Raw genomic sequence first — 19873 nt, forward strand, 5'->3', positions numbered from 1 at the left:
CTTATCGATAGCAACAGCTAATTTTTTTGACTCAATGGAGGAATGTAGTCAGAGAAATGCTGATGAATGTCTTGCTCGAGCTGTGTATGCAACTGCTTCACCTCTGATACTCACAGGCAATGTGTATTGGAAGAGATTTCTAAATGTTCTACGCCCAGCATACACCCCTCCAACCAGACATGCTTTATCTACTCATTTGCTGGATGCAGAGTTCAACAGAGTTCAAGTGTAGGTCAAGCAAATCATAGAGAAAGCAGACTGTATTGCAATCATCTCTGATGGGTGGTCGAATGTTCGTCGGCAAGGAATAATTAACTACATCATCTCCACCCCTCAACCAGTATTCTACAAGAGCACAGACACAAGGGACAACAGACACACCGGTCTCTACATTGCAGATGAGCTGAAGGCAGTCATCAATGACCTTGGACCACAGAAGGCATTTGCACTGGTGACAGACAATGCTGCGAACATGAAGGCTGCTTGGTCTAAAGTGGAAGAGTCCTACCCTCACATCACACCCATTGGCTGTGCTGCTCATGCATTGAATCTGCTCCTCATGGCACTGAAAACATAATGGCACTGAAAACAATGGATACACTCAACAAGAGAGCCAAGGAAATGCCATCTACAGCCATCTACTTCACCAAGCAAAGTGAGAAGAATAAGAGCACCACAATGAGGCTGCCCAGCAACACCCGTTGGTGTGGTGTTGTCATCATGTTTGACAGTCTCTTTAATGGGAAGGAGTCTCCAAGAAATGGCCATATCACAGTCTGCCGATATGGACAGCCCCATCAAGAGGATCCTCCTGGATGATGTATTTTGGGAGAGAGTGGTAAGCAGCCTGAAACTCCTGAAACCTATAGCAGTAGCCATTGCACGGATTGAGGGAGACGCCATCCTGTCTGATGTTCAGACTCTGCTTGCAGATGTAAGAGAAGAAATCCATACTGCCCTGTCCACTTCACTGTTGCTCCAAGCAGAGGAAACTTTAGTTCTGAAATACATCAAAAGCATGAAGACTTCGTCCTGAAGCCCATATACGTCGCAGCGTGTATGGGCTTGTACCCCAAGTATGCCCAAGTATACTTGGACCCCAACTATGCCCATGTATACTTGGACCCCAAGTATGCTGGCAAGAGCATCCTGTCTGGTGTAGAGATCAACAAAGCCTATGGTATCATCACTACTGTGTCTTGCCACCTTGGCCTGGATGAGGGCAAGTTTCTTGGCAGTCTGGCGAAGTACAGTTCCAAGCAAGGGCTTTGGGATGGAGATGCAATATGGCAGTCGTGCCAACATATCTCATCAGCCACCTGGTGGAAGGGACTTTGTGGATCTTTGTGGATTTTCCCCTGTTGCCTCCATCATCCTCCAAATCCCACCAACATCAGCCGCCTCAGAGCACAACTGGTCCTTGTTTGGGAACACACACACACCAAAGCACGCAACAGGCTGACCAATACAAGGGTTGAAAAATTGGTGGCCATCTGGGCAAATTTGAGGCTTTTTGAGCCTGACAACGAGCTGTCCTCAACAAGGTTGGAAAGTGACAGTGAAGATGAGGCCTCAGTCTGATGTTCCAGAGGTGGACATTGAGGAAGCCATGGAAGCCTTAGAGGAAGACTACCAATGCTTTAGTTTCTAGACTATCATTTTACAGATGTATGTTGAAAACATTTTTGGGAGATGCGATGGATTATCGGGGATCATTCAATATTCCTTTTCTTTTGTTGTTCAATGAAATCATCCCATGTGAAGAGTCAACTCATTTAATTAAAGTTAAATTCGTAACAAAATTGTTTTTTTTCTGTTGGAAGGGTTTAATAATTTGCAATTATGTCTACTTATGATAAGGTTTATGTTTGTCTCCATATGATATGGTAAATATATCCAATGCAAAAAACATTTACATTTAAAGGGTATTAATATTCATTTGCATATATTTCCATTAATTACCATATATTCCCGTTAATTCCCACAGAAAGTTTCCACCTCTGAATATGTGCAACCCTAGTGTGACTCATATTCAAATGTACAGTTTACAGTAAAGTCTCCTGTCAGGTGAGTAATATGTCTGTGTGTCTATTTCAGATCCGTGTGAAAGTGGAGAAGAACCCTGAGCTAGGGTTCAGTATATCAGGAGGAGTGGGAGGACGGGGAAACCCCTTTCGTCCGGAAGATAATGTATTTACGCTCATCAGCCCTCTTTTTCCCATAACAATGTAGTGTTGTCTATTTTTGCAGCCTAGTGCATGTGAAATTGATTGTAAACAGTTTCACATAGCATTTTTATTCAAATATGATCCATGAGTGTTATATTATAATTGTTAGCTGTGCTAGCAATTTAGCTTGTTGATGCATTTTTACTGATTTTGGAACAGTATCAATCAATGAAATGGTGTAATGGGTGTTGTTGACCAAATGGGTGTGGTGCTCTCTCTCTTCTCTCTCAGGGCATCTTTGTGACGAGGGTCCAGCCTGAGGGAACAGTCTCAAAGATCCTCCAGCCTGGAGACAAGATCCTCCAGGTAAATCCAATACCATTACCTCTATATCCTATCTAGCATAAATCTGTACAGTATAGGTTCTTTGCTGAACAGATGTTTACCTACTATGAACCCACTACAAACATCTGTAGTGCAGAGCCTGTGATCTAGCGGTAACGCCCTCTGTGACTCCGACTCTATGCACGGGTGTGCAACCCCAGCGGTGTCTAGGGTTCAATCTCCATCTCCACCTTTCTACTGTGTTTCTCCCACTTGTCTTCCCCTCTGATTTCAGTACAGTCTCAAGAAAGTGTTAAAATAGCGATAATAATAATAAACATTGAATAAAACATCAAAGCCAAAGTTGCAATCTTGGTTTTTAGCTAAATATCCACAAATCTCAAATGAAATCAATGAAATGTATTTATAAAGCTCTTACTCCTTTTCCACCCAGGCGAACGGATACAGCTTTGTGAACATTGACCACGGGAACGCCGTAGCCCTGCTGAAGACGTTTCCCACCACTGTGGATATGATCATCGTCCGAGAGGTGACAGCGTAGAGCGAGACAGACAGGACTGTGACCTCCGATCCAGACGAAACCACACGAGAACTGAATGTCCACTTCCTTCTTATTTTTATACACAGAGGAGCCTGGCAAAACTGCTTTATGGTGAAGAGAACCTTTAAGAGCTTTTGGGATAACGGGGGCCGAACCACTGCATCAAGTGGACTTGGGGGGATAGCCCATCACTGTGGGATAGCCCGGTTATTTTTTACTCAGAGGACACAGCAGAGAAGGCGTGTGCTCCAATGACACAGAGATTTTGTAAAGACTGCTTTCTGTAAAGACTTGTTTTTCAAAGAAAATAATTCACCCTCATCATTGCAGTTTGTAGTTGCTATAGTTGAGCATTAACTGTAGTTGACCACTAGAGGACAGGGCTACCTCTCTTTCTCTCTTTCTCGCTCTCTGCTTACATCTGATTTGCCTTTATTTTTAAGTCATGTTATTATTATTTTTAAGAAGATGCTGAAACCACTTGTTTGAGCTAGCCGAGATGTGATATGGGGGACAATGTTATGTGCTTTCTTGTGGAGACAAATGTAGTACTGGATTGCGCTTTCAGGGAAAGTTTATTTTCTAAAATGTCCCCCTGCCTACTTACAATTGTGACAGTTTTTGGAACGAGTTCCATACATGGTGGATATTTCAGAAGGACAATTTATTTGCCTCTGCCTCCATAGAACCTGTGAGCCACACTGCATACATCCAGTATCTGTACTGTCCTCATTTTAGCGTGGGAGCAGTTTCAGTAGCCTCCATGGCACCACTGGCTTGAAATATCCCTCACTCACCTCCTGAACAAATCCTCCGTCACTGAATCAACCGCCCCGAGTGCCGACTACTTGGATGCTGTAAAACGCTCTTTGTATGTGAAATGGAATTGGGACTGGGATATGGAACAGATCATGAGAGAGGAATGCCTTTGCTTGGCCTTAGTTAGCCTAGCCAGAATGTGATGTGAGACTGGGTCAGAATGCGGAGTGGTAAACGTAGGTAAGCTAAGCATGTGCGGAGACCATGGCCAGGGGTGTATTCATTACACTGATTTTGTTGCAAAACATTTCTTAAACGGAAGCAAACTCAACGAAACAGGGAGGGACCTAGCTGAAAGTGTCCAATATAAACTGTTGTTTTAGTTGCAAAAAGTTCAGTTTTGCAACTGTTTGGACGAATGATTACACCCCATGTGTTGGAGGTGCTGCTGGGAGTGACACCCTATTCCCCATAGAGCACGCTACATACTAGTGGTGAACTGTATACAAAGGATATAGGGTGTCATTTCAGATGCAGCCAGTGTCAGACTCTGAGCAAGTATTGGCCTGGTCTCTGTGCCCCTTTCACTCATGTTGGTAAGACTCTAAAGGGCTTCTCCCTGAAGGCAGCCATTGGTGACTAGAAAACACTCTCACATGCTTTCAGATTGAAAAGGGGTTTCTGTCTGTAACATTTTTTTTAAGTGGTGGAAAACAACCACATTTTGCCTTTGTGTGTAAAATAACATCTTTTTCGGCATCATCTCTTTTTGTGTTGAGATAGTGTTTCATATATGGACTCTTTGCTCTACGCTGGATCAAATGAACTAGGGGGGAGCTGTCAAGTGCCATAGACCTTGAACTGTTAGAACAAGGGGAGGGAAGGAGCGACTACCCTGACCCTCAAGCAATATTCATGTACTTCGTTTCACAACAAACTAAACACTCTCCTCTTGAGTACACGCCGCGTGACTTGTCATAATGGTTTAATAGCAATAGGATTTGTTTTCATTCAGAAAGACATCCGATTGCATTTTTAATAACCTGTAATAAAATATTATTACACAGGATTTATATTGTGAATCTTTTTTTTTAAATAAAAACATATCTTTAGCAAAGAAACAAACATTTTAGTCTGCATTGTATAATAGTGAATGGTCTTGTGGCACTCTGCCCTTACAAATGAGTTGCTAGTTTTCCCAAGCTTGACTGCTCCGAAAACAGTTCAAACCAGCTTGTTACGTCTATATGTTGTGTAAACATGATTCACTTTTACACCAGTGTAAAATGAAGTCAATCAGAGCTGCAAAGGCAAAAAACTGGCATTTGTAATGTTTAATTGAACTGTGTCAAATTATATGTCCACTCGGTGTGATCAAAAGTTTATAGATGTATGTGTTGTTTGCATGAAATCACCCTATGAATTGTCTAATTTGTGATTTAATCCATGAAAAAATTACGTATTTCCTACAGAAACTAAAATGGTCCAATTCAAAGATATCTACAAGTTATGGCCCCAGTGAAATTAGTTTACAAATTGATTGTAATGCAAAATCTGAATTGTGACTGAGCATATATAAAGTTATGACGTTGTCATTTATGTCATCCCAATACCTAACAAATTTGACTAAGTCGCTTTGGATAAAAGTGTCTGCTAAATGGCATATATTGAATATTACAAATTTAAAATGGTATGTAATCTACTGTACCTGTATGTATTCAATTACTTCATGCATACAGCTAAAGATTATGCTCATGGTACTGTCAACTTGAGACTCGAATGGAAAACTCTGTCAATGATGTTTGCTCCCCTCTTTTCCATTTTGAATTCCAACTGAACATTGCGCCCAACTGAAACTGTATAGTTTTTTAATCAACTGCAGCCCCAGTGGCACGCTCATAATGACTGCAGATATTTTTGTCATTGGTCAATGTTCACCTCAAGCGGTAACATTTTAAGACTTCTCCTGCATTTCTCCCTCTCAAGATTAGTTTAAGAAACATTGTAATAGTTTTTTGTGCTGTTTTGTTGTGGGCACTGTTCTTTTACTTTTTGATCTGGGAATAAGAACAATCTAATGATTGTCAAGGTCATTTTTTTTATATTCATGGCAAAAGAAGGAAAAGAACTGTCCAATAGACGGTAGACAATCTGGGACTAAAACCTCGGGGCTCACCTGTTTTCCATATCCAACAACAACTGGTCTCTTCATGTTCACACCTTGTTTTTATTTATTTAGCACATTTTCCTGGGACTTTTTAGACATTACTAATCAAAATGTAAATACTTTTGAAAAGTAAAGAAATGAATTAATCATGGCATTAGTCACTCTGAGTTTGTAAAACTAGCAATAAGTTGCAATGCAGACACAACCCTTTTAATGTATAGCTCTTTCAAAGGTTTCTCTGGAAACAGCTGCATTAAGATGATTGATATGCATTTATTCAACATTCCAGATTTTGTATATAATTATACTGTTTCTGAGGTAACCTGTGGAAAACAAGAAATAAACTAATGCTCTTTAAAATGTTTTCTTCATTGAATGACACTCAACATGATTTTCCAAAGGTTTTGAATAAATCAACACCCCATGCCAGAGCATGTGTGGATATTAACATTAATATGTTGAACACAGGAAACTGCTGAGGGGAGGACGGCTCATAATAATGGTGGGAATGGGGTGAATGGAATGATATTAAACACATGGAAAGGGTGTTTGATGTGTTTAAAACCATTCCATTGATTCCATTCCAGCCATTACTATAAGCCTATCCTCCCCAAATAAGGTGTCACTGGCCGTCTGTGATGTTGAAGATACAGTTGCAAGAAATACATATTAATGCAGCTATGTATTAGGATTTGGAAAATAAAATGAACATAAGGAGAGCCCTTGAACTACGTAACAGCTGTGATGCTCCCACGCCACCAAATGTAATGGACTTGGTGTATAGTAATCTTTACCTGTGTTATGTTACACCTTGGCTATATTCTAAAAATGTCCACTGTAGACAAGTGTTCAGTTTCCATGTATTGGTTCACCAAGTCCGGTCTGTATAAGGGGGGATTGAGGAGCCCAGATTAGACTACATTAGTTCTGAAGAGGTGTCATTTCAAAATGTAGAGCTCTAGCTCTGTTGGTGTGGCTGTTCTGTCTGTTTGGGGCATGGGCTCAGGGAGAGAGTATTTATTTGTATTGTATTTATTATGGATCCCCATACACAAAATCCATGTTATGTGTGTTTATGCATGTGTCTGTGCTGCTTCACAGTCCCCACTGTTCCATAAGGTGTATTTTTATCTGTTTTTAAAATCTGATTATCTTGCTTGCATCAGTTACCTGTAGTCATGGCTTTATGTAGTACTGTGCGCCTCCCATAGTCTGTTCTGGACTTGGGGACTGTGAAGAGACCTGTCTTGTGAGGTATGTATGGGTGTCTGAGCTGTGTGCTAGTCGTTTAAACAGACAGCTCAGTGCTTTCAACATGTCAATGCCTCTCCCAAATACAAGTAGTAATGAAGGTGTGGAGAGAAAAGGGATTGAAATTGAGCTCAGGAGCCCAACGACTAAAACTACAGAGACAACCCACGCACAGGCAACCGACCACACCACCACCGTCTTTGAGATCTGGGATGGGGTGAGAGCGCCGAGAAACATGGTGGTGGAACAGAGAGTTGAGCTGAGGAACATGGAGCAGGTTGAAGGGCTAAGGAGAGAGAAATAAATGTGTGAATACCACATAGTGGTATTATTTTTCACGTCATTATTTTAACTAACTACAATACTCCCTCTGTGGCCTGGTTCCTCTCAAGGTTTCTTCCTATCTACAGAGTTTTGTCAACTTTAGTCAATAAAATGATCAACAGATCTAATGTTTGATTTGTTCCTCGTGATTCTAGAACAAGCGGCAGAACTGTATGCAGTTCAGGCCAGAATGACAGCCGGTGACAGTGTTGATGCAGGCATTGAAGGGCAGCCATACAGAACAAAAATCTAAACGCAACATGTAAAGTGTTGCTCCCATGAGCTGAAATAAATGATCCCACAAATGTTCCATACGCACAAAGGTTAATTTATCTCAAATTTTGTGCACAAATTTGGTTACATCCCTGTTAGTGAGCATTTCTCTTTTTCTAAGATAATCTATCCACCTGACTAGTGTGGCATATCAAGAAGCTAATTAAACAGCAACCACAGACCATGTGTATGGCGTCGTGTGGGCGACCTGTTTGCATTTTATCGATTGCAATTGGAATGCACAATAATACCGTGCCGAAATCCTGAGGCCCATTGTGAGGCCCATTTCTTTATGGTATATGTGACCAACAGATGCATATCGCAATCACACTGCACACTGCCCTAACCCATCTGGACAAAAGGAATACCTATGCAAGAATGCTCTTCATTGACTACAGCTCAGCATTTAACACCATAGTACCCTCCAAACTCGTCATTAAGCTCGAGACCCTGGGTCTCGACCCCGCCCTGTGCAACTGGGTCCTGGACTTTCTGACAGGCCGCCCCCAGGTGGTGAAGGTAGGAAACAACATCTCCACCCCGCTGATCCTCAACACTGGGGCCCCACAAGGGTGCGTTCTCAGCCCTCTCCTGTACTCGCTGTTCACCCATGACTGCGTGGCCATGCACGCCTCCAACTCAATCATCAAGTTTGCAGACGACACTACAGTGGTAGCCTTGATTACCAACAACGACGAGATGGTCTACAGGGAGGAGGTGAGGGCCCTCGGAGTGTGGTGTCAGGAAAATAACCTCACACTCAACGTCAACAAAACAAGGAGATGATTGTGGGCTTCAGGAAACAGCAAAGGGAGCACCCCCCTATCCACATCGACGGGACAGTAGTGGAGAAGGTGGAAAGTTTTAAGTTCTTCGGCGTAAACATCACAGACAAACTCAAATGGTCCACCCACACAGACAGCGTGGTGGAGAAGGCGCAACAGCGCCTCTTCAACCTCAGGAGGCTAAAGAAATGTGGCTTGTCACCGAAAACACTCACAAACTTTTACAGATGCACAATTGAGAGCATCCTGTCGGGCTGTATCACCGCCTGGTACGGCAACTGCTCCGCCCACAACCGTAAGGCTCTCCAGAGGGTAGTGTGGTCTGCACAACGCATCACCGGGGGCAACTACCTGCCCTCCAGGACACCTACACCACCCAATGTCACAGGAAGGCCAAAAAGATCATCAAGGACAACAACCACCCGAGCCACTGCCTGTTCACCCCGCTATCATCCAGAAGGTGAGGTCAGTACAGGTGCATCAAAGCTGGGACCGAGAGACTGAAAAACAGCTTCTATCTCAAGGCCATCAGACTGTTGGGAAAGGCGTACCGCTAGCGCCCGGCCTCGACAACATCCGGTAAAATTGCAGAGCGCGAAATTCAAAAATACAAAATTCTTAATATTAAACATTCATGAAAATACAAGTGTTATATATTTGTTAAAAGCTTAACTTCTTGTTCATCTAGCCGCTTTGTCAGATTTCAAAAAGGCTTTACGGCAAAAGCATACCATGAGATTATCTGAGGACAGCGCCCCGCGTACAAAAGCATTAAAAACATTTTCCAACCAAGCAGATGCATCACGAAAGTCAGAAATAACGATAAAATAAATAATTTACCTTAGAAGATCTTCCTCTGTTTGCAATCCAAAGGGTCCCAGCTACATCACAAATGGTCGTTTTGTTCGATAAAGTCCTTCTTTATATCCCAAAAAAGTCTGTTTAGTTGGCGCGCTTGACTCAGTAATCCACCGGTTTCCCTCATTCAAAATGCATACAAATGAATCTCGTAAATTACCAATAAACTTCTTCCAAACAAGTCAAACAACATTCCTAATCAATCCTCAGGTACCCTAATATGTAAATAAACGATCAAATTTAAGACGGAGAATAGTATATTCATTACAGGAGATAAATAACAAAGTGCGCGCCCTCACCAGAACGCGCTACAAACAGTACAGCCAAAATGGGAGCCACTTAAAAAAACTACAAATTCTAGCTCATTTTTCAAAAAACAAGCCTGAAACTCTTTCTAGAGACTGTTGGCATCTAGTGGAAGCCCTAGGAACTGCAATCTAGGAGGTATTCCTTTTATATTCCCATTGCCAGCCATTGTAATCAGTGGTGAGCTGAAAAAAAAAGATCTGGATGGATTGTTCTTGGGTTTTTGCCTGCCATAGCAGTTCTGTTATACTCACAGACATTATTTTAACAGTTTTGGAAACTTTAGAGTGTTTTCTATCCAATAATCCCAATTATATGCATATCCTAGCTTCTGGGCCTGAGTAACAGGCAGTTTACTTTGGGCACCTCATTCATCCAAACTTCCGAATACTGCCCCCTATCACGAAGAACTTAAACAGCCATCACTAACATTGAGTGGCTGCTGCCAACATACTGACTCAAATCTCTAGCCACTTTAATAATTAATAATTGGATGTAATAAATGTATCACTAGTCACTTTAAACAATGCCACTTTATATAATGATTACATACCCTACATTACTCATCTCATATGTATATACTGTACTCTATACCATCTACTGCATCTTGCCTATGCCGCACGGCCATCGCTCATCCATATATTTATATGTACATATTCTTATTCATCCCTTTACACTTGCAATATAAGGTAGTTGTTGTGAAATTGTTAGATTACTTGTTATATATTACTGCACTGTCAGAACTAAAAGCACAAGCATTTCGCTACACTCGCATTAACATCTGCTAACCATGTGTATGTGACCAATAACATTTGATTTGATATCCGTTTTCCCAGTTATGTGAAATCCATAGATTAGGGCCTAATGAATTTATTTCAATTGACTGATTTCTTCATATGAACTGTAACTCAATCAATTCTTTGAAATTGTTGCATGTTGTGTTTATAGTTTTGGTCATTGATACAGTATGAACACAATCGTTAAATGTTTTTTGTTTGTTTGCTTAATTCCAGTTCAAGCACAGAACTGTCAGCCATGTGGGCCATAATGACAGCCAGTGAGAGCCAGATGGAGGAACTGAAGAGAGAGAATGCAAGTAACTGTGTGGATGTGAATTCATTTCAGAGATCATTTTGTTCACTGATATGAACATCATTGTCTAAATTAATGTTTTGTTTCCATAAATCCGCCCTAATGTGTGAAAAATGTATTTAATTAATACTTAAACAATTGTTTATCATTTGGTATCAGATCCGATCAAGAGTTCCAAAAATGTTCTCTCTGTAATTGCCGCCATAAGGGCCAGAGTGACAGCCAGTGAGAAGAGATGAAAGAGCTGCAGAGAGAGAATGCGGGTAAGATATTTTTATACTGTGACAAGATGCTTTTTGTTCCCCAAATAATTCTACCCACAACAATTGACCCTCGTAAACAGAAAAATATTTTGACTAGTTGTGCATATGTCATTAGACGTTGTTAGCAACACCTCTGTAGACAGACATTCAGAGCCTTGTCATATATTATTTACCTAATCTATTATTGTCATCCAATAGTTATATTATCATTATCTGTTACCAAGTAAATTAATGTCTGATTTTTTATATTTCTCATTATACTGTAGTAGTGTGTAGGATCATTTAATTAATTTACCTCTCAAAATGTAGCATAAGTAACTCTTTAAACAATCCCTTGGGCTCTATACCTCAACAGTATTGAAGGTATTGAATGGTGTGATGGTAACACTGGTTGGAATCTCAGGTCCACCATGACAGACATGGATCACATTACAGTAACACAGTATATTATGTGCTTGATTCTACTGTACAGAAGTACAGTTTAGTTATTGAAAATAAACATGTTGATCTGTTGAGTTCACAGACCGACCAGGTCGTCGCAGTTGTACTTGTTCTCAACTGGCCTACCTGGTTAAATAAAGGTGAAATAAAAATTAAGTAAAGACCAAAGGTGGCATTCTCTGCCAGTTTGAGAACTTAATCAGCGTATGTAGGACGCCTAAGTGGTGCAACCACGCTGATCCTCACCAAAGTCTACACAAACATCAACCATGAGTACAGCCCAGTTACAGGTACCACTTACTTACACACTTTTCAAAATCTAATGAGATTTCTTGGGGTCATGCTCATTATTTCTTATATTCATATACAGTTGAAGTCGGAAGTTTACATACACTTAGGTTGGAATCATTAAAACTCGTTTTTCAACCACTCCATGCATTTCTTGTTAACAAACTATAGTTTTGGCAAGTTGGTTAGAACATCTACTTTGTGCATGATACAAGTAATTTTTCCAACAATTGTTTACAGACAGGCTATTTCACTCATAATTCACTGTATCACAATTCCAGTGGGTCAGAAGTTTACATACACTAAGTTGACTGTACCTTTAAACAGCTTGGAAAATTCCAGAAAATTATGTCATGGCTTTAGAAGCTTCTGATAGGCTAATTGACATAATTTGAGTCAATTGGAGATGTACCTGTTGATGTATTTCAAGGCCTATCTTCAAACCCAGTGCCTCTTTGCTTGACATCATGGGAAAATCAAAAGAAATCAGCCAAGACCTCAGAAATAAATTGTAGGCCTCCACAAGTCTGGTTCATCCTTGGGAGCAAATTCCAAACGCCTGGAGGTACCATGTTCATCTGTAAAAACAATAGTACGCAAGTATAAACACCATGGGACCACGCAGCCGTCATACCGCTCAGGAAGGAGACGCGTTCTGTCTCCTAGAGATGAACGTACTTTGGTGTGAAAAGTGCAAATCAATCCCAGACCAATAGCAAAGCATCTTGTGAAGATACTGGAGAAATCAGGTACAAAAGTATTTATATCCACAGTAAAACGAGTCCTATATCGACATAACCTGAAAGGCTGCTCAGCAAGGAAGAAGCCACTGCTCCAAAACCGCCATAAAAAAGCCAGGCTACGGTTTGCAACTGCACATGGGGACAAAGATTGTACTTTTTGGAGAAATGTCCTCTGGTCTGATGAAACAAAAATAGAACTGTTTGGCCATAATGACCATTGTTACGTTTGGAGGAAAAAGGGGGACGCTTGCAAGCCAAAGAACACCATCCCAACTGTGAAGCACGGGGGTGGCAGCATCATGTTGTGGGGGGCTTTGCTGCAGGAGAGACTGGTGCACTTCACAAAATAGATGGCATCATGAGGTAGGAAAATGATGTGGATATATTGAAGCAACATCTCAAGACATCAGTTAGGAAGTTAAAGCTTGGCCCCAAATGGGTCTTCCAAATGCACAATGACCCCAAGCATACTTCCAAAGTTGTGGCAAAATGGCTTAAGGACAACAAAGTCAAGGTATTGGAGTGGCCATCACAAAGCCTTGTCCTCAATCCTATAGAAAATGGGTGGGCAGAACTGAAAAAGTGTGTGTGAGCAAGGAGGCCTACAAACCTGACTCAGTTACACCAGCTCTGTCAGGAGGAATGGGCCAAAATTCACCCATCTTATTGTGGGAAGCTTGTGGAAAGCTACCCGAAACGTTTGACCCAAGTTAAACAATTTAAAGGCAATGCTACCAAATACTAATTGAGTGTATGTAAACTTCTGACCCACTGGGAATGTGATGAAAGAAATAAAAGCTGAAATAAATCATTCTCTCTACTATTATTCTGACATTTCACATTATTAAAATAAAGTGGTAATCCTAACTGACCTAAAACTAACTTTTTACCAGGATTAAATGTCAGGAATTGTGAAAAACTGAGTTTAAATGTATTTGGCTAAGGTTTATGTAAACTTCCGACTTCAACTGTATACATACACAGACACACTACCGATCAAAAGTTTGGGGTCACTTAGAAACGTCCTTGTTTTTGAAAGAAAAGCAATTTTTTTGTCCATTAAAATAACATCAAATTGATCAGAAATACAGTGTAGACATTGTTCATGTTGTAAATTACTATTATAGCTGGAAACGGCTGATTTTTAATGGAATATCTACATAGGGGGGCGCCAGGTAGCCTAGTGGTTAGAGCGTTGGACTTGTAACCGAAAGGTTGCAAGATCGAATCCCCGAGCTGACAAGGTAAAAATCTGTCGTTCTGCCCCTGAACAAGGCAGTTAACCCACTGTTCCTAGGCCGTCATTGTAAAATAAGAATTTGTTCTTAACTGACTTGCCTAGTAAAATAAATGTAAAAAATAGGCGTACAGAGGCCCATTATCAGCAACCATCACTCCTGTGGCACGTTGTGTTAGCTAATCCAAGTTTATAATTTTAAAAGGCTAATTGATCATTACAAAAACCACCTTGGCTATATTCTAAAAATGTCCACTGTAGACAAGTGTTCAGTTCTCATGTACTGTACTGGTTCACCAAGTCCTGTCTATATAAGAAGGGGGATTGAGGAGCCCAGATTAGACTACATTAGTTCTGAAGAGGTGTCATTTCAAAATGTAGAGCTCTAGCTCTGTTGGTGTTGCTGTTCTGTCTGTTTGGGGCATGGGCTCAGGGAGAGAGGGGATTGAAATTGATATCAGGAACCCAAGCACTGAGCTGTAGAGACGACCCACACACAGGCAGCCAACCAGACTGCCACCAACTCTGAGATCAGGGCCCATAAGTGCTGAGAATAGAGACATTTTACTCCTGCTTTCATGGGTAAAAGAAAAAAGCTATTCATGAAGCCTCTTTAGTCATAAGATTCACACCTAGTCAACAGTTATTTAGGACACTTCATGGGCTGCCCTAACCAGTTAAAAGTTCCCAGCAGGTGTCTTGTTAATAGAAAAATGCAACGAGTCAGTGGTTCCTGTGTCACATGCAATTGATTTTGAGTTGTTAAAAGACAGTTTTGATAATCTAGGCCTACATGTAACAGTATCTCTTTCGCTTTGACAATGATTTCACATTTTCACGAGGCCTAATTCACATGATATGCCTAAATACTTATAACCACTAGGCTAATAAATAAACACATTTTTTTCTTTTGATTATTCAAAAGAATAATTATATTTTCCTTCTTTACTTTTTTCCCCTAACCCTACCAACCCTCCGCTAATTGGAGTAAACTAATTAAATATATTTTCCTTCTTGACAGTGTCATAAAGTGCATTTTCTTAGTGCGAGTAAAGTGATAGATGGTCATAATGCTTCATGAAAATTACTTAAAATATGATTAAAAAAAACATGACAACAACAGACGTTCAAATGGAAACTTCTTGGCAGAGAAAAAACGACCTACTTGGCTTCCACCCGGCTGGCCGGACCTACCTGCCTGGCTGGCTGGCCGGACCTACCTACCTAGCCGGGCGGACCTATCTACCTGACCTACCCAACTGGCCAGCCGGCCAGACCTACCCGGGCAGCCCTACCTACCTAGCTGGCCTACCTACCTGGCCGGTCCCATCTGGCCGGCGGGACCTACCTGGCTGGCCGGACCTACTTGATTAACTGGACATACCTACCTGACCTATCTACCTAGCGGGCTGGACATTTTACATTTATGTAATTTAGCAGACGCTCTTATCCAGAGCGACTTACAAATTGGCCCTACCTGCCTGGCCTGCCATCCTACCTACCTGGCCAGCTGGCCCACCAACCTACCTGGCCTGCCAGACCTAACCGACCTACGTCCCTTTTGGCCAGACCTACCTACCTGGTTTACGGTCGGTTGGGTAGGTATGGTAGATAGGTCTGCAAGACTAGGTAGGTTGCCAGAAAGCTATGTCCGGCCCGGCCAGATAGCTAGGTCCGGCCAGCCGGCCAGAAAGTTAGGTCCATCCAGCCGGCCGGCCAGTCAGACCGGGCAGCATGGTCAGAAAACCCAAACCCATGGCAGCAGATCCACAAATTCTGCTATGAGAGGTGACTGTATAGTTCCCATACGTAGGAAAAGCACTTTTAGTCAAACTGCAACAGAAAAACTATTGTAAACCCAGCTACACACTGTGTAATACCCCAGTGTAATATAGCTGAATAGTTACTGTAAACTAGGTTACTTACTGTCTGTATGTAAAGTAGTGCAACATAACTATAGTAAACCCAGCTACACACTGAAACCCTCAGTGTAATAGAGCTGAGATGTGATAGTTACTGTCTTAACTGTAAGTACAACAGAAAACGAGTAACCCCAGCACACACTGTGCAAGACCGCAGTGTAATAGCTCAAAAGTTCTACAGCTGCACCATCGAGAGCATCCTGACTGGTTGCATCACCGCCTGGTATGGCAACTGCTCAGCCTCCGACCACAAGGCGCTACAGAGGGTAGTGCATACGGCCCAGTACATCACTGGGGCCAAACTTCCTGCCATCCAGGACCTGTAAACCAGGCGGTGTCAGAGGAAGGCCCTAAAATTTGCCAAAGACTCCAGCCACCCTAGTCATAGACTGTTCTCTCTGCTACCGCACGGCAAACGGTACCAAAGCACCAAGTCTAGGTCCAAAAGGCTTCTTAAAGCGCCAAACCATAAGACTTCTGAACAGCTAATCAAATGGCTACCCATACTATTTGCATTGAGATATACAGTATCAGCCTTTGTCTCAAACACTATATGAAGGAGGAGACATGAATGGCTGTAGCTTTTCCTAGTGGAAAAAATTCTGCCAACAGTGTAATATACTATGTCTATAGTAAACACTGCGCAATACTGTGTAATAGTAAAGATTACTACAGACCTACAGTATCAGCCATTGTCTCATACACTATCTAAAGGAGAGGAGACATGACTGGAGTGTGAACTGCTTGACCGTGAAGGGGCAGGGCATTGTAACTCACACATGCTTATAGTTTATTTCTTGCTTTATACATGGGGTTTGAGGTTGGCAGGACTTAAAAGAAAGTGTGTTTATAATTGTGCTTAGTCCTGCAATGGTCACCTCTCATTAAGCTAGTTATTTTGCATAGTTGGTTCACGGTTGAACACACAGGAGTCGAGGCAAGATTTCTGTGCCCTGTGAGAGATGAAATCTTGGTGTGCCTTGCAACACCTAAAGGCTCTGCATGGTCAATCCGGGTTCTGCATTGGCCATACAGCATTTATGACAATACGGCATCTGCATGAGTCATGGTATTCATACTTCTTGCACTTCGCAGAGCAGTTGAGCAGAGCTATTGTGAAGGAAGTTCTCAAGGAAGTGAGTTTGTGTTTATACAGGACCTACCATTGCCACCAACCAATTATGTCAATGCGGAGCCCTCCACATTGTTAAAAAAATATGGGTGTGGTGCCTTTAAAATGCTCTGCATGGTCAATCCGGCATCTGAAGTGACAGTACAGCATTTACTGGAATGCTTCTCAAATATAATGTTTTATGCGTTTTCCACACTCACTGAGCCGCTCACATGAAACAACCATCTTTCCTGTATTTTTTTGTCTTGCCAAGGTAGTGGTGCGCACACTAAACAATCTGGGACAGACAGGGTGTCTGTCACACACTGTAAGATTCTTTGCTTGGTCGTGAGGATTCTCCATACCACCACGCTGTCTCGCGAAAACAATGATGTGATTAGATTGTTAAAATTAGCTAGAATAAACTGTGGCTCAAAGCAGTCTCAAAGGAGTTGAAATTTCGAGCTAACATAATGAATTGAATAGCATTGCTTTGTGAACTTCAGAGCTATAACAATTTTACTCTGTGGCTCTTGGATAAAGGCAAGTACAAACGCATACTAGTAGTCATCGCTCCTACTCGAGTCTACACATTCTAGGGGATGAGAAACATCGTCATCATCTCACTGGCTTCTTCTCTGGTGAGCTCTCATTGGCTATTGCTGATCACATTCTCAAGACTTGTCGTTGCACATCTCACACTACAAGAGCATTGCAGATTTTGTGCCGATAACATCAAATATGTTTGAAAATATCGGGACGTCTGGGACTGCTCAAAGACCGGATCGGTAGCCCCAGATTGCGTTTCTGACCCGCTCACATTAAACGAGCGTCATTGATGGCTACGCGTCCCAAGTAGGCAACATGGGGGGGGTTTGTCTCCGATCTCAAAAACTTGTCTGGGACAGCTAAATCAGGGCCAAAATTGTGTAGTGTACATCCGGCTTAATAAAAACCCTAACCGCCGCAATACTGGTCGACCAAACCGAGTATTGCCCAAGTTCGAACACTGTTACAAGTAATTGAAACAAGGACAAAACCCAAACAAGATGGCACAAGTCAAACCGAGTGGGGGTGACAGCTGACCACCCAGATGGAGAGGCTAGCTAGCTAGCTGCTCCAAGCTATTGAATAGCTGCAGGTATACTTCTGCGCTTATACACTCTAACATAGCACTCTTACCAAGCAATCCTCTCTGGAATGTGCCGAGAAAAAGCAAGAGGTGGAAGTTGTGCGGTAGCAGCTATTTATGTGGGTCAGCAGCAGCCTCAGCACTACCTGGGACACGTGACTATTCTGAAATCCTTACTCGGAATGTATTCTGCCGCGTGGAAGGATACCATATTGGAGTGATCAAATATAGTGCAACATAACACCGCTTAATCAAAACCGTCTAACCCAGGGCTCTCCAAACCTGTTCCTGGAGAGCTACCATCCTGTAGGTTTTCGATCCAACCTAATCTAGCACATCTGATAAACTGAATCAAGTTAGTCACAACTAGGGTTAGAGTGAAAACCTACAGGGGGGTAGCTCTCCAGAAACAGGGTTGGAGAGCCCTGGTCTAACCTATAGCAGAGCATTTGACACATCCACTCCTTTCCACACGCCCAATACTTTCCTTTCCACACGCCCAATACTTTCCTTTCCACTCGCCCAATACTTTCCTTTCCACTCGCCCAATACTTTCCTTTCCACTCGCCCAATACTTTCCTTTCCACACGCCCAATACTTTCCTTTCCACTCGCCCAATACTTTCCTTTCCACTCGCCCAATACTTTCCTTTCCACTCGCCCAATACTTTCCTTTCCACTCGCCCAATACTTTCCTTTCCACTCGCCCAATACTTTCCTTTCCACTCGCCCAATACTTTCCTTTCCACTCGCCCAATACTTTCCTTTCCACACGCCCAATACTTTCCTTTCCACTCGCCCAATACTTTCCTTTCCACTCGCCCAATACTTTCCTTTCCACTCGCCCAATACTTTCCTTTCCACTCGCCCAATACTTTCATTTCCACTCGCCCAATACTTTCCTTTCCACTCGCCCAATACTTTCCTTTCCACTCGCCCAATACTTTCCTTTCCACACGCCCAATACTTTCCTTTCCACACGCCCAATACTTTCCTTTCCACTCGCCCAATACTTTCCTTTCCACTCGCCCAATACTTTCCTTTCCACTCGCCCAATACTTTCCTTTCCACTCGCCCAATACTTTCCTTTCCACTCGCCCAATACTTTCCTTTCCACACGCCCAATACTTTCCTTTCCACACGCCCAATACTTTCCTTTCCACACGCCCAATACTTTCCTTTCCACACGCCCAATACTTTCCTTTCCACACGCCCAATACTTTCCTTTCCACACGCCCAATACTTTCCTTTCCACACGCCCAATACTTTCCTTTCCACTCGCCCAATACTTTCCTTTCCACACGCCCAATACTTTCCTTTCCACACGCCCAATACTTTCCTTTCCACTCGCCCAATACTTTCCTTTCCACTCGCCCAATACTTTCCTTTCCACTCGCCCAATACTTTCCTTTCCACACGCCCAATACTTTCCTTTCCACACGCCCAATACTTTCCTTTCCACTCGCCCAATACTTTCCTTTCCACACGCCCAATACTTTCCTTTCCACTCGCCCAATACTTTCCTTTCCACTCGCCCAATACTTTCCTTTCCACACGCCCAATACTTTCCTTTCCACTCGCCCAATACTTTCCTTTCCACACGCCCAATACTTTCCTTTCCACACGCCCAATACTTTCCTTTCCACTCGCCCAATACTTTCCTTTCCACACACCCAATACTTTCCTTTCCACACGCCCAATACTTTCCTTTCCACTCGCCCAATACTTTCCTTTCCACTCGCCCAATACTTTCCTTTCCACACGCCCAATACTTTCCTTTCCACTCGCCCAATACTTTCCTTTCCACTCGCCCAATACTTTCCTTTCCACTCGCCCAATACTTTCCTTTCCACTCGCCCAATACTTTC

At 42.4% G+C, this 19873-nt stretch overlaps 1 protein-coding gene across 3 annotated transcripts in view; it reads left to right on the top strand.

The window, feature by feature from the left end:
* LOC115159684 (erbin) overlaps positions 1-6340 on the top strand; it is a 145901-nt gene extending 139561 nt beyond the window's left edge. For all 3 annotated transcript variants that reach the window (XM_029709643.1, XM_029709645.1, XM_029709644.1), the window contains 3 exons: positions 2098-2190; positions 2460-2534; positions 2947-6340. In XM_029709643.1, the coding sequence (XP_029565503.1) occupies positions 2098-2190; positions 2460-2534; positions 2947-3054 (276 nt within the window). In that variant the 3' untranslated portion in view covers positions 3055-6340. The remainder of the gene's footprint in view (positions 1-2097; positions 2191-2459; positions 2535-2946) is intronic.
* Positions 6341-19873: the final 13533 nt, after the last annotated feature.

This window comes from Salmo trutta, chromosome 23, assembly GCF_901001165.1.
Source record: "Salmo trutta chromosome 23, fSalTru1.1, whole genome shotgun sequence".
NCBI lineage: Eukaryota > Metazoa > Chordata > Actinopteri > Salmoniformes > Salmonidae > Salmo > Salmo trutta.